This window comes from Oncorhynchus clarkii, chromosome 23 (genome assembly GCF_045791955.1).
Source record: "Oncorhynchus clarkii lewisi isolate Uvic-CL-2024 chromosome 23, UVic_Ocla_1.0, whole genome shotgun sequence".
Taxonomy (NCBI): domain Eukaryota; kingdom Metazoa; phylum Chordata; class Actinopteri; order Salmoniformes; family Salmonidae; genus Oncorhynchus; species Oncorhynchus clarkii.
Window position 1 is genome coordinate 3406969 of NC_092169.1, and position 16081 is coordinate 3423049.

General features: G+C 42.0%; 1 protein-coding gene across 1 annotated transcript in view; it reads right to left on the reverse strand.

The window, feature by feature from the left end:
• Positions 1-16081, reverse strand: part of LOC139381087 (kynurenine 3-monooxygenase-like) — a 36806-nt gene that overhangs the window by 18054 nt on the left and 2671 nt on the right. The window contains exons 4-8 of the mRNA XM_071124340.1: positions 13866-13955; positions 8652-8700; positions 5571-5658; positions 4842-5007; positions 4162-4233 (exon numbers count right to left, since the gene is read on the reverse strand). Of these exons, the coding sequence (XP_070980441.1) occupies positions 4162-4233; positions 4842-5007; positions 5571-5658; positions 8652-8700; positions 13866-13955 (465 nt within the window). The remainder of the gene's footprint in view (positions 1-4161; positions 4234-4841; positions 5008-5570; positions 5659-8651; positions 8701-13865; positions 13956-16081) is intronic.

Consider the following 16081-nt stretch of genomic DNA (forward strand, 5'->3'; position numbering starts at 1 on the left):
AGGGCACAGCTAGGGGCAGAGGGAGGTCTATAGCAAGCGGCAACAGTGAGAGACTTGTTTCTGGAAAGGTGAATTTTTAGAAGTAGAAGCTCAAATTGTTTGGGTACAGACTTAGAAAGTAATACAGAACTCGGCAGGCTATCTTTGCAGTAGATTGCAACACCGCCCCCTTTGGCAGTTCTATCTTGGCGGAAAACATTATAGTTAGCAATGGAGATTTCAGGGTTTTTGGTGGTTTTCCTAAGCCAGGATTCAGACACGGCTAAGACATCTGGGTTGGCAGAGTGTGCTAAAGCAGTGAGTAAAACAAACTTAGGGAGTACGCTTCTAATGTTAACATGGGCATGAAACCAAGGCTTTTACGTTTACAGAAGTCAACAAATGAGAGCACCTGGGGGGTGGGAGTGGAGCTAGGCACTGCAGGATCTGGATTAACCTCCACATCACCAGAGGAACAGAGGAGAAGTAGGATAAAGGTACGACTAAAGACTATACGAACTGGCCGTCTAGCATGTTCAGAACAGAGAGTAAAAGGAGCAGGTTTCTGGGCACGATAGCATAGATACAAGGCATAGTGTACAGACAAAGGTAAGGTAGGATGTGAGTACATTGGAGGTAAACCTAGGCATTGAGTAATGAAGAGAGAGATATAGTCTCTAGAGATGTTTAAACCAGGTGATGTCATCGCATATGTAGGAGGTGGAACAACATGGTTGGTTAAGGCATATTGAGCAGGGCTAGAGGCTCTACAGTGAAGTGAGACAGTAATCACTAACCGGGACAGTAATGGACAAGGCATATTGATATTAGAGAGAGGCATGCGTAGCCATGTGAACATATGGGTCCAGTGAGTGGTTGGGCTGGCTGGGGACACGGCGATTTCAGACAGTTAGCAGGCTAACAATCTAACAGTTAGTAGGCCGGAGCTAAACAAGCCAGCAGCTAGTAGACCAGGGCAAGCTAGCAGTTAGCAGACCGGGTTAGCAAGCAAGCAGTTAGCAAGGGCTAGCAGTTAGCAGACCGGGCAGGCAAGCTAGCAGTTAGCAGACCGGGTTAGCAAGCAAGCAGTTTGCAAGGGCTAGCAGTTAGCAGACCGGGCAGGCAAGCTAGCAGTTAGCAGACCAGGGCCCGGCAGTTTAGCAGTTAGCAGACCGGGTTAGCAAGCAAGCAGATAGCAGGGGCTAGAAAGTTAGCCTTTGGGGGGGGTGACGTCGCGATGGGGGTAAGTCTGTTTTTGCCTCTTCGTGCGGTGATGTCGATAGACCAGTCGTGGAATTAGTAGGGTTCCAAGTTGCTCTAGGTAGCTAGCAGGCCGATATTGTAGCCCAGGAGTATGCTTCGGTGGTAGCACAGGAGCCCTGGCCGGGCTAGCTTCAAGCTAAATTGGTGCTTGCTCTGGGATGGAAACGCTAGCCAGGAGTAGTCATCCGGGATTGCGGTTAGCTAGTTGTGAAGATCCAGATGAAAATGTTCAGTTTGCGGTAGGAATCCGGGGATAAAAATAACAGGTCCGTTATGCTCTGGTTAGAGTCACGTTGTTCGAACTGGCGAGAGCTTTCCGAGCTGAAGGTTAGCTGATGACCGCTGGCAATGGTTTGCTGACTGATATCTGGTAGTTAGCTGGCTAGCTTCAGTTGAGGGATTCCAGATCCGAAGTAAATATAAATACTTTAGGAAAAAAAAGCAGATCCACGCCACATTGGGTGAGGCGGGTTGCAGGAGAGTATTTAGATGATGAGGTTTAGCAAAATATTTTAAAGGATATGCGACAAAAAATATGTAAAACGATATATACAAGGGACACGACAGGACAAAGACGTCTGACTGCTACACCATCTTGGATTAATGATTAGTGATGTTCAGAGGTCAAGGGTCAAATATCCCTGTTTACACTGTGACCTCCTGCAGGTGATTAGCCAGTTTTGCAATGTGACATATACATTTGGTAAATAGTTTTGGTAAATGGAGCCACAATGCTAAGGCGTCATTGGCATCACTACACTCTTAAACTCTTGATGGTTGCTAGGCAGCGCCAGTTAACCATCCTCCTGCCAGTTCTAAACTTTGCGAGGCATGTCACTTCTCCCATCTCTTTGCATAGCCCACCACTAAGTATGCACTGTTTTCTTAACCACAACTGGATTGTAACGTTTGTCGTCGGAAGGAGACCAAGGTGCAGCGTGGTAGGCGTACATTCTTTTATTTAAATGTGCCACCAAGAAAAACAATACAACGACTGAAACCGCTTCACCGATTCACTGAACCTCCGTCTGCATAGGCTATTTGGTTAACTGGTTTCCCGCTGGTCAAATAAGTGGAGGTGGTATAGCTCATCTATTCATTTGCTCATCTATCACTTATCGGAAACATTTAGCATTCCATAATGCAGCCCAAATCAAGTGTAGGCCTCTTATTTTGCTTGATTGCATATAGGCAACTCCAAAAGCCTGCGGAGGTTGTGAAAAATGAACACAAGTTCCACATGCTTTTGAAAATAGGATTGCTATTATTTTCTTTTGGAATCATGATGAAGACACTCTCAATGTAAGACCCTATGCCTGCTCCCTAACAAACAGGAGTGGGTTAGAAAGAGATGAGGCTTGGACTCGGCTCCACACATTTCCATGACACAGCGGTTCCACACATTTCCATAACACAAGTGGGGAAAAATATTATTTGTATTTTATTCTGATATATTTCATTATATTCTTACAACAAAATATATGTGTGTTGACTACGATTGGGTAGGTGTGTCTTGTCTGTTTAATGAACAAAATAGTGTTACATCCATTAATTTGGACGTAACATAATTAAACTAACAATATACAATTCTATTGTTCTGAAAATAAATGTTATTAGTCTTGTAATGTTTATTAGTACCTGCCAAAAAGCCGGGTGTACACAATGATTTTGGCCTCGATTTTGCTGTCCCAGACAAGCTTTTGAGATGGTAGAAAAAAATCCCTGTGTCGTTGCCTACTCGGGGTACCCGGCCGTCACCAACGCTCATTTAATGTGAGCGGGTCAGAGATGCAATCTGAGGGCTAGTGAGCTAATCTTTGAGCAGTCGCCGACATCCCGATATTTTCAAACATGTCATTAATGCTCAAAATCTGCACAAAATCTGCAATGCTCTTGTAGTGTGAGATGTGCAACAACAAGTTTTGAGAATGGTTATCCAGCAATAGCCAATGAGAGCTTGCCAGGAAGAAGCCAGTGAGATGACGTTGTTTCACATCCCCCAGAATGTGTAGAATCTCGAGCAGGAGCCATACTTGCCTTTAACCAAAGCCAAAGACAACGTGTTCACAAGCAATGTTATTCAATTCAAAATGTTGGCTATATTTTAACTCTTGTACGGCAAGCGTGAATGTCTGACTGAAAACGTCTAAGAGGCTGCTTTGAGCCACAGCTCATTGTAGCTACGTTAAATCTAATCACATCATTACATCATTGTTTCCTCGAGACAGCGTGGTATCGAGAATCCTTATGTCCAAGTGAATAATCTTGTAGTGTGTGACTCACCGTCTGTGCCACATTGTTAAGTGCGCGCACCACTACAATGGCAAGTAAAAAAAATACAGAAAAAAATACAGGAAAGACGGTTGTTTAATGTGAGAGGCTCAGTGATGTTAGGACTTTGAAAGTCGTGTAACATACACCCGGCTTAAATGAAATAATGGATTTATATTCAATGGATTTATTAAAATATACGCTCACCCACATCTGCACACCAGTGTTACCATTTGTCTCCGGTATGCTGGCATGCGCACGGTATAATGCGCATGGCACATGCAGGCAAGAATGTTGTTAAAATGGGCCTGTTTGTAAGGGGGTTAAAGAAAAAGCAGTATGAGGCCTCCCGAGTGGCGCAGGGGTCTAAGGCAATGCATCACAGTGCTTGAGGCGTCGCTACAGATCCGGGTTCGATCTCTCCCGAGTCCGTAGGGAAGTTGCAGCGATGGGGCAAGACTAATAAAAAGCACTATATCTCTTTAGAGACATTTTCTTATACTGTATTCACTTCACAAAAGCACCTCTCCAACATGTTTAAAGTTACCTACCTTCTATTATCAAGTAGAGCACATTATAATGAAGCTGAGAGGATAGATAGAGTATGTAGAAGAGGGTAAACAAACACAGTGTTCTATTTATACTCACCAAGTTGGGCAGAGCAATCATCATGAATGTGTTGCGTGGCCATATGTGCAGATAATTAGGCTTCATGGCAAACTGGGAGCAAAGTAAAAGAAATGACGGCATTATAACAGCATAAAGAAGATAAACACATTATACACAACAGACACAGTAGCATTGCATTAACCAAAAGTTGATCAACAAACGAGATGAACAAACAAATGAAATACTATGTTGATACAATGAACATTCTCTGATGAAGATTGACTGACAGAATGATAAGTTATTAAAATAAATGTGCATCTGACTGGTAGTGTGCAGAGACTGTTGATACAATGAACTATAAAAACATATCCGTTCAGATTTAGGTTCAAATAGTATTTCATTTCAAATACTGGTGGGGCGGTTGGGTGGGGAATACACTTTTGGGACTATAGCATTGGTTCCATTGCACCAGTAAAGCTCATTGAAGCGTAGCTTAAATATTTTGAAAGAACATTTAAAACTATTTGAAACATGGGCTGTATTCAAAAAATGACTTAGAGTAGGAGTGCTGATCTAGGATCAGGTCACCTCTGTCCATATAATTTTATTCATTGTTATCTAAAAGGCAAAACTGATCCTAGCACTGCTACTCCGAAACTGTTTTTGAATATGGCCCCTGATCTGATCCTGTGCCATGTTCTGAGCATCAGAGGACCAACCTCTCCATTGATGGGGGGCATGGTGAGCTCCAGGTACCCATGGGGGATGTAGGTCTGACTGAAGTTGAAACGGCTCTGACGGAGGAACTGTTTCCGAATGGCAGAGAATGCTCCATCACACCCCACAATCAAGTCTGCCTGGATCTCCTCCTTTGCACCATCAGCCCTAAGACACACCATACAGTACCACCAACATCATTGAATTAAATGTGATCATTTAAAAACTTCAATGTCAATAAAGTTGTCCGTTTATAATTCATTTTAAATAGGTAGAATGTTAGTGAATAAGCCCTAAATTAATAATTCACTGTGCAGCAGTGCTAATTCTCACAGCGGTAGGGAGGTTTTACTGCTTATTTGGTTGTAAATTGTATGACACAATTACCTCAAGGCTACCCAATTTCAGACCAATAAAAAAAGTTATGCATAGAGGCTTAAAAGCAACACGTATATTATGAACCTATGACACATATGGTGTTGGACACACACTAGGCACCATGCAATTAAATGCAGGAACAAAGTCCAACCAAAAACAATAAAACAAGAGCAAGGCAACTTTAGAGAGCACTTTAGAAAGAGAGGGAGATATATATAGAGAGAGAATGTGTGTGTGTGTGTGTGTGTGTGTGTGTGTGTGTGTGTGTGTGTGTGTGTGTGTGTGTGTGTGTGTGTGTGTGTGTGTGTGTGTGTGTGTGTGTGTGTGTGTGCGTGTGATTACTAACTATTTACCTGAGAAAGGTCATCGCTCCTGTTTCAGTGCTCCAGTTGAGTAGTTTGTGGGCGAAGTTCAGCTTTGTGGTTGAATACGTCTCTGCCGCTGCAGTTACAGATCAACACATTACAAAAACAGACTTGCATGACACAGCAAACATTGGGCAAAACCTTACAAAAAAAGGGGGGGCAAGAATTGACTACATTTAAGCAATAAGGCACGAGGGGATGTGGTGTATGGCCAATATACTATGGCTAAGGGCTGTTATTAGGGGGGTTTGGGGACCATGTTTTGTTAATTCCGTGCAATTCTACACATTTTGCAATGGGGCGGAGAGAAGATTTCACAATTTTATAGCAGATTTCATGCAATTTTACACATTTTGCAATAGTGTGGAGAGGAATGTTAGCAGTTTTTAATATGATATTTGAGTGAGACTGATCAAAAAAATCTACTGGGGCCGCCATCGACTACGATAACAAGTTTATATTGCTGAATTAGTTTAGTGACCAGCTATCTAAAACATGTAAGCCGACATGGGCTAATCGACTGACTATCAGTGACTGACATAACAAGAGAAAAACTGCTGATTCACAACCAAATTTCTAAATTGCACCTTGTGTATTCTACTATTCTAACTGGCAACAGTAAGTTCAGACCCAGACTGATCAAAGGGCCTTCAAAAGGAGGGACGCTGCCAGTTGCCCATCCCTGATATGGACTATTAGAAAACCCATAAGAGAAACCGCTATGTGTCTCATTAGTCAGACGAATCATGCTCTCACTAACCTATTATCTCTACCCCAAGGCTGTGGAGCTTCATTTAACATATTTTTAGGCGTCAAAAAATACCTTACATTTCAAGTTTATTTGTTGTACAGGATAAACATGGTATACACCGTCCAACACTGTGGATTGATCGCAGCATTCGCGCAAAACTGAAAGCGCGAACCACTGCTTCTAATCAGGGCAAGGTGACCGGAAACATGACCAAATGCAAACAGTGTAGCTATTCCCTCCACAAGGTAATCAAACAAGCTAAGCGTCAGTATAGAGACAAAGTAGAGTCGCAATTCAACGGCACAGACACGAGTGGTATGTGGCAGGATCTACAGTCAATCACGGACTACAAAAGGAAAACCAGCCCCGTCGCGGACCACGATGTCTTGCTCACAGAAAAACTAAACAACTTCTTTGCTCGCTTTGAGGACAACACAGTGCCACTGACACGGCCCGCTACCAAAACCTGTGGGCTCTCCTTCACTGCAGCCAATGTGAGTAAAACATTTAAACGTGTTAACCCTCGAAAGGCTGCCGGCCTAGATGGCATCCCCAGCCTCAGAGCATGCACAGACCAGCTGGCTGGTGTGTTTACGGACACATTCAATCAATCCTTATCCCAGTCTGCTGTTCCCAAATGCTTCAAGAGTGCCACCATTGTTCCTGTTTCCAAGAAAGCGAAGGTAACTGAGCTAAATGACTATCACCCCCGTAGCACTCACTTCCATCATCATGAAGTGCTTTGAGAGACTAGTCAAGGCCCATATCACCTCCATCCAACCTGAAACCCTAGACCCACTCCAATTTGCTTTCCACCCCAATAGGTCCACAGACGACGCAATCGCAATCACACTGCACACTGCCCTAACCCATCTGGACAAGAGGAATACCTATGTAAGAATGCTGTTCATCGACTACAGCTCAGCATTTAACACCATAGTACCCTCCAAACTCGTCATTAAGCTCGAGACCCTGGGTCTCAACCACACCCTGTGCAACTGAGTCGTGGACTTCCTGACGGGCCGCCCCCAGGTGGTGAGGGTAGGTAACAACATCTCCACCCCGCTGATCCTCAACACTGGGGACCCACAAGGGTGCGTTCTCAGCCCTCTCCTGTACTCCCTGTTCACCCATGACTGCACGGCCATGCACGCCTCCAACTCAATCATCAAGTTTGCAGACGACACTACAGTGGATGGCTTGATTACCAACAATGACAAGACAGCCTACAGGGAGGAGGTGAGGGCTCTCGGAGAGTGGTGTCAGGAAAAAAAACTCACACTTAATGTCAACAAAACAAAGGAGATGATCGTGGACTTCAGGAAACAGCAGAGGGAGCAGTCCCCTATCCACATCGATGGGACAGTAGTGGAGAAGGTGGAAAGTTTTAAGTCCCTCGGCGTACACTTCACGGACAAGCTGAAATGGTCCACCCACACAGACAGAGTGGTGAAGAAGGTGCAGTAGCGCCTCTTCAACCTCAGGAGGCTGAAGAAATTTGGTTTGTCACCAAAATCACTCACAAGCCTATACAGATGCACAATCGAGAGCATCCTGTCGGGCTATCATTCAGAAGGCGAGGTCAGTACAGGTGCATCAAAGCGGGGACCGAGAGACTGAAAACTATGGCAACGAATCCTTCAGCACTAACATGCTCCCGGGCAGGCTAACTTAGACCAATGAAATCAGATTCTTCCGTCTCGCAAAGATTGCGTCATCATCCCCTTCATTTGACGACGACGACTAATAAAATATTTTATTAATCAAATGTGTTGTTGTGTGTCAAAAAATGACAATGTTACATAATGTTACATAATGCATTTGAAACTTCATTCACATAAAACTTGTGAATAACTTAATAGCATTATTTTATCTATAGGAGTGGGAAAAAAGGTGCTTGTGCATTCATAAGCACACCAAAGACGGCGTTAACAATAAGTAATACAATAAAGACGCACTTCAACAAGCCTATTTAACATCATAGCCTGCTGAATTTGCAAGCTAATTTTTCTTTCATTTTGATTTCGGCACAAATTACAAATGTGGCACTGACTCGCCCATAGATAGATGTTTCAGCATTGCCTCAATGAAGAGTCTGGCGTTCGACTAGGTATGTGCGACATCCAGGCGCAGTTCCAAGCCTACTAGAGTTAGCGGCAGTTGGATAAGCAATAGACACTGTTGTAGTATGGATGAAGCCTAAACTGGAATGTGAATCTAACTGAAGCTGGCAAGCTTTAGAAAACCCAGAGTAGATTTTTCTTCAATCGAAGTACACCCCTCAGGCATTATGGGAATAAGGATTTTCATTCTCCTACCTGACAACAGTTCTTTGTTGAGGTTGGCTCTGTCGACAGACAGGATGTACTGAAAAGAGAACAGGCTGTTACATTACCTCTCAACTACACAGAATAATGTGACGCTGTAACACTGACACTACCACTTTTTTATACAAAAAAATACTTGGGAAAATGTCAACAATGAATACATTTCAAATACATTTAGAAGCAATGCTCGGGAGTCTTAAAACATTCAGTGACTGAAATGTGAGTGGGATTCGGGGAGTCTGTCTATTGTCTAGTAAGAATTACTGAGTTGATAGCTAGAGTAAGCTTTGGTTCAAATCATCTTTTGAAGTGTTGAGTGGATGGGATAATTGATTTAGCGGAACATCCATTGGAAGTGCCCTTTTTTATCTTGTCCTTTCTACTTGAACAATTTGGTAGAATAAAATCCCTCTCTTTCCCACGGAAGAAATAAATACTTCTCGATATTAGCTACCATGTCTTCTCCCTCCACCCCTCTATCCATCACCACTCTCTGCCTAGCCGACCTCACCTAATTATTTTCCAGAACTTTTTTACAGTATATGTCTGATCGTGTCTTCTCATTTGTTATTCACTTTTTCCTCATCTACATTTTTTCCCTAACATCCTGTCTTCCCACTTCTCTTAATGAAGGATTACTGAGTTTAGTGGGCTACTATGAAGATATTTGCCTGAATATAGTTCCTCTTTAAAGACAGAATAGAACAGAGGTTAACCCCTTTCTAAAACACGACTCCCAACAGCTCTGTGTAGACAATAGGGCTCCCCTCCATCATCATATTGCAGGGTACCTGTCCTGAGCTGAGCATCACCTTTAATATGGGGTGGAATTACAACTCATGTCATCTATCATATGTAGAACCAAACGGAAACATGTGACAATGTTGGGAAGTTTACACCACACAGGACAAGACAGTGGTTCAAATATTATCATTTCAAAATTTTAGCTGTGCTTGATTGAGCTTGCTTGTTGAAATGGTACCAATAAAAAATTCAGAAATGCAAACATCACGCACCTGGCACTCCAGGCAGTCTGAGGCAAACACTTAAAGCATCTGAAAAAGTGCAAATACTATTTGAAAAAATGTCTGCAATGGTCACGGTGGGCTGGTGTACATTTTACAGTATTGTCTGAAGTCAAAAGCTTTGTAATAGATGAAAAAGCTTCCTCTCAAACTAAATAACACTTACCTGTGGGGTGACAGGTACAATGTGCTTTGTTTCAGGTATGTATTATGACCCTCCTTGACCTCAGCAGCCAACGGAGACCAGTGCAGACATGAGTTCAAATACTAGTTGTACTCTTTCAAATACTTTAAGCATTTGCTTTAGTCTGCATGGAGTGCCAAGTAGGCAGCGTTTGTACTTTGGCAATTTTTCTATTGGTTCCATTTCACAAAGCAAGCTCAATCAAGTAAAGCTAAAGTATTTAAAATTATAGTATTTGACCACAGGCCTGGTTACATCTCAAATGAACACCTATTAAGAAAACAAACAATTATTGGTTTAAAGATGTAATCCGCAGTAAGGGGAAAAGCGCCACTGCTGCCCCATGGCCGTTGTTATTGTTTGATGAAGCAGAGCTGGGGAGCATCCCGCATTGTTGTAAAAAAGTGCAGTACATATGCTGCTGTTCTATTACACGTGCAATGACGTCAGAGCGAAAAAAACCCAACAACAATGTTATTGTAATATCGCAAACGGACGTGGCAGTTTCACCATTAACGATTCCAGCTTTAACAGACTATTCACACTGTGAGAACCTACAGTACCAGTCAAAAGTTTGGACACACCTACTCATTCAAGGGTAATTTCTTTTTTTTTCTCTTCTACATTGTAGGATAATAGTGAAGACATCAAAACTATGAAATAACATATGGAATCATGTAGTAACCAAAACAGTGTTAAAAAAATCAACAACTATTTTAGATTATTCAAAGTAGCCACCTTTTGCCTTGATGACAGATTTGCAAACTCTTGGCATTCTCTTAACCAGCTTGACTTGGAATGCTTTTCCAACAGTCTTGAAGGAGCTCTCACATATACTGAGCACTTGTTGGCTGCTTTTCCTTCACTCTGCGGTCCAACTCAGCCCAAACCATCTCAATTGGGTTGAGGTCGGGGGATTGTGGAGGCCAGGTCATCTGATGCAGCACTCCATCACTCTCCTTATTGGTCAAATAGCCCTTACACAGCCTGGAGGTGTGTTGGGTCGTTGTCCTGTTTAAAAACAAATGATTGTCCCACTAAGCGCAAACCAAATGGGATGGTGTATCGCTGCAGAATGCTATGGTAGCCATGCTGGTTAAGTGTGCCTTGAATTCTAAATAAATCTCTGACAGTTTCACCAGCAAAACACCCCCACACTTCCTCCTCCATGCTTCACAGTGGAAACCACACATGTGAAGATCAGTTAACCTACTCTGCGTCTCACAAAGACAAGGGGTTGGAACCAAAAATCAAACATTTGGACTAATCAGACCAAAGGACAGATTTCCACCAGTCTAATGTCCATTGCTCGTGTTTCTTGGCCCAAGCAAGTCTCTTCTTCTAATTGGTGTCCTTTAGTAGCAGTTTCTTTGCAGCGATTTGACCATGAAGGCCTGATTCACGCAGTCTCTTCTGAACATTTGATGTTTAGATGCGTCTGTTACTTGAACTCTGTGAAGCATTTATTTGGGCTGCAATTTCTGAGGCTTGTAACTCTAACAAACTTATCCTTCCTTTCCTGTGGCAGCCCTCGTTCATCATAGCGCTTGATGGTTTTTGGGACTGCACTTGAAGAAACTTGACGGAACTTTATGTCTCAAAGTAATGACTAGTTAAATAAAGGTTAAATAAAAATAAATACAAATTATTTGAGCTTTTCTTGCCATAATATGGACTTGGTCTTTTACCAAATAGGGCTATCTTCTGTATACCACCCTTCCTTGTCACAACACAACTGATTGGCTCATTTATTTATTTTATTTATTTAACCTTTATTTAACCAGGAAGGGCTCATTGAGATTAAAATCTCTTTTTCAAGAGTGCCCTGGCCAAGATAGGCAGCACCAAGTCATTACAAAAAAATTACAGACAGACATGAAAATCTAGTAAAAACCATTGAATTCACAAGAGTATAAAACAGCAAATTAAAAACATTGACAGGTCAGGGAATCAGCCTCAAAATCCTTCATCAGTGATTTAAAAACACCAATCGGGACAAGTTCTTCCAGTTTAAAAGTATTTTGTAAGGTGTTCCAAGACGATGGCGCAGAGTACATAAAAGCCCTTTTACCAAATTCAGTTCGGACATTTGGAACAGTTAGCAGGATAAAGTCCAGCGAACGAAGAGAGTACTCACCACATTTCTGAACAATAAAAATGCACAAATAAAAGGTAGTAAACCCAAAATGGCTTTGTAAATAAAAGTATACCAGTGACTGAGCCTACGAGTGACTAGAGAAGGCCAGCCAACCCTGGTATACAAAGTGCAGTGGTGCGTATGGGTTTTGCAGTATAATATAAATCTCAAAGTGCCATGGTAAAGGGTGTCAATTGATCTCAAACACTGAGCGGAAGCATTCATATATAAAATATCCCCATAGTCTAGTAAAGGCATAAATGTAGCTGATTACTAGCCTCCTTCTGGCTTCAAAAGAAAAACAGGCCTTATTCCTAAAATAAAATCCCAATTTCAGCTTCAATTATTTTGTAAGTTATTGAATATGCAATTTAAAAGAGAGGCCGTCATCAATCAAAATTCCAAGATATTTATATGAGGTTACAACCTCAATCCCCTTGTCCTGACAGGTAGTAATAGATGAAAGGTTCAGAGGTCTATTTCTTGCATAAGAAAACACCATTAGTTTAGTTTTGTCAGTATTGAGGATAAGCTTCAATTGACACAAGGTATGTTGAACAGTATAAAAAGCAGTTTGCATGTTCTGGAAAGCTTTTGAAAGAGACGAGGCACAACAGTAAATTACAGTATCATCAGCATAAAAATGAAGTTTGGTATTTTGGTGCTCAAACACATTAAGAAGGAAAGAAATTCCACAAATGAACTTTTAACAAGGCACACATGTTAATTGAAATGCATTCCAGGTGACTACCTCATGAAGCTGGTTGAGAGAATTCCAAGCGTGTGCAAAACTGTCATCAAGGCAAAGGGTGGCTACTTTGAAGAATCTCAAATATAAAATATATTTTGATTTGTTTAACACTTTTTAGGTTACTACATGATTCCATATGTGTTATTTCATAGTTGATGTCTTCACTATTATTCTACAATGTAGAAAATAGTAAAAATAAAGAAAAACCCTGGAATGAGAAGGTGTGTCAAAATTTTTGACTGGTACTGTAAAATAGGTGTTAATTTGAAATGAAATTAAATCAAGTATTCTGGGATTTAAATAAAAGCCTGCTTTGTTTAGGGGATTTTTGAGATGATGAATCACACAAACCTCATTCCCTTTGCTCCTTGTTGCAAAGAAGTGTAATGATTAACAGAGTCCCTTTGGGATGGAAGAGAGGTCCTGTTGATTCAGTAAATCTGAGGCCATTGACCATTGTTTGTGTCTCAATGCACTTTCTATGATGAAAGTCTGCTAAAGTGGTGAAGTGACATTTGCATCTCTTGCCTTTGCAACCATGATTTTTATGGTTGCAAAGGCAAGGGACGCAAATGCCACTCCAATTCAAGAATGAAGGAGCGCAAGCTTCTTTCTTTTGCACGAGTGAAGTGAGTTCGGAAAAACTGAAAGTATGCATCTTAGAATTAGTTTTCACATACAAACTTTATATGTCCGAACTCAGAATCAAATAGTTTTCACAAAAATAACATGGTCGCTGTGTTAGAACGTGTGTTTTGATTGCTGATTTTCTACATTTATCAAAGTCCCATCGGGTAGTCTGATTTCAGATGTGTCCATGTAAACAGGATTATTAGTGGAATTGTTCTTCTTGCAAAGCATGTAAACGTTTTAAATCAAACTATTATATGAATCTGACTATTCATAATAATCGTATCATTTTGTGCATGTAACCCTACTCAATGATGTATTTAAGAAACTGTAATTATACATAAATAATACAAAAGGCTGACAGACTACTGTGCTACAAGGTAATGGTCATACTTTGTCTTGCGTGCAGAATTTACTCTTAATCTATCGAATGGGAGTTACAGTGTGGTGTGTCTAGGCGTTGCAGCAGCAGAGTTACCTGTCCTTTCTTGCCATAAGGAATGGGGGACTGTGTCCCATTCAAGGAGTGGATCATTCTGGAATGCATGGGGATTCCTTTGGAGACAATCTAGAGAAGAAATCAAACTGGTCAGATCTGCTCATGGAATTACATTGTCAGTGTATAACATGTGTAATAACATGATGACATGATGAAGACAAGCATATTGAAAAAGGAATCCAGCACTAAATCAAATTAAACTTTGTCACATGCGCCAAAACCATCCCTTAACCAACAATGCAGTTCAAGAAAGAGTTAAGAAAATATTTACCAAATAAACTAAAATAAAAAATCATAAGAAACAATAAAATAACATTAACGAGGCTATATACACAGGGGGTACCGGTACCGAGTCAATTTGCATGGATACAGGTTAGTTGAAGTAATTTGTAGTTAGGGGTAAAGTGACAGCATATTGTAGATAATAAACAGTGAGTGTGTGTGGGGGGGGGTCAATGTAAATTGTCCAGGAGGCCATTTGATTAATTGTTCAGCAGTCTTATGGCTTGGGGGTAGAAGCTGTTAAGGAGCCCGTTGGTCCTAAACTTGGCGCTCGGTACCTCTTGCCATACGGTAGCAGAGAGAACTGTCTTTGGGTGACTGGAGTCTTTGACAATTTTTGGGGGACTTTCCATTGACATAACCTAGTATTTAGGTCCTGGATGGCAGGAAGCTTGCCCCCAGTGTGGAGTGCGATGGAGACTGCGGATTTGTTGGGGCAGTATGCGAATTGGAGTGGGTCTAGGATATGCGGGATGATGCTGTTGATGTGAGCCATGACCAACCTTTCCTACCAACATGAGTGCTACAGGGTGGTAATAATTTAGGCAGGTTACCTTCGCTTCCTTGGGCACAGGGACTATGGTGGTCTGCTTGAAACATGTAGGTGTTACAGACTCAGTCAGGGAGAGGTTGAATAGGTCAGTGAAGACACTTGCCATCTCACAGTCGTCCGGAACAGCTGGTGCTCTCATTTATGCTTCAGTGTTGCTTGCCTCGAAGCGAGCATAAAAGGCATTTAGCTTGTCTGATAAGCTTGCGTCACTAGGCAGCTCATGTCTGGGTTTCCCTTTGTAGTCCTTAATAGTTTTCAAGCCCTGCCACATCCGATGAGCATCAGTGCCGGTGTAGTAGGATTCAGTCTTAATCCTGCATTGACGCTTTGCTTGTTTGATGATTCGTCTGAGGGCATGGAGGGATTACTTATAAGCGTCCGGATTAGTGTCCCGCTCCTTGAATGCGGCAGCTCTAACCGTTAGCTCGATGCCGGTGTTGCCTGTAATCCATGGCTTCTGGTTGGGATATGTACATACGGTCACTGTGGGGACGACATCATTGATGCACTTATTGATGAAGCCGATGACTGAGGTGGTATACTCCACAATGCCATTGGATGAATCCCGGAACATATCCAGTCTGTGCTAGCAAAACAGTCCTGTAGCGGTCATCTGACCACTTCCGTATTGAGCGAGTCACTGGTACTTCCTGCTTTAGTTTGGGCTTGTAAGCAGGAATCAGGAGGATATAATTATGTTCAGATTTGCCAAATGGTAGGCGAGGGAGAGCTTTGAATGCATCTCTGTATGTGGAGTAAAGGTGGTCTATGTTTTTTTCCCTCTGGTTGCACATGTGACATGCTGGTAGAAATGAGGTAAAATGGATTTAAGTATTAAAGTCCCCGGCAACTAGGAGCGCCGCTTCTGGATGAGCATTTTCTTGTTTGCTTATTGTCTTATACAGCTCGTTGAGTGCGGTCTAAGTGTCAGCATTGGTTTGTGATGATAAATAGACGGCTACGAATAAATAGACGGCTACGAATAATATGGATGAGAACTCTCTTGGTAGATTGTGTGGTCTACACTGCGCACCAGTTGTTATTGACAAATAGACATACACCCACACCCCTCGTCTTACCAAATGTAGCTTCTCTGTCCCGCCGATGCATGGAAAATCCCGCCAGGTCTATATTATCCGTGTCGTCGTTCAGCCCCGACTCGGTGAAACATAAGATATTACAGTTTTTAATGTCCCGTTGGTAGGATGGTCTTGATTGTATATCATTAATTTCGTTTTCCAAAGATTGCACGTTGGCTAATAGAAAAGATGGTAGTGGAGGTTCATTCACTCGCCTACAAATTCTCAGAAGGCAGCCTAACCTCCACCCCCTTTTTCTCCGTCTTTTCTTCATGCAAATG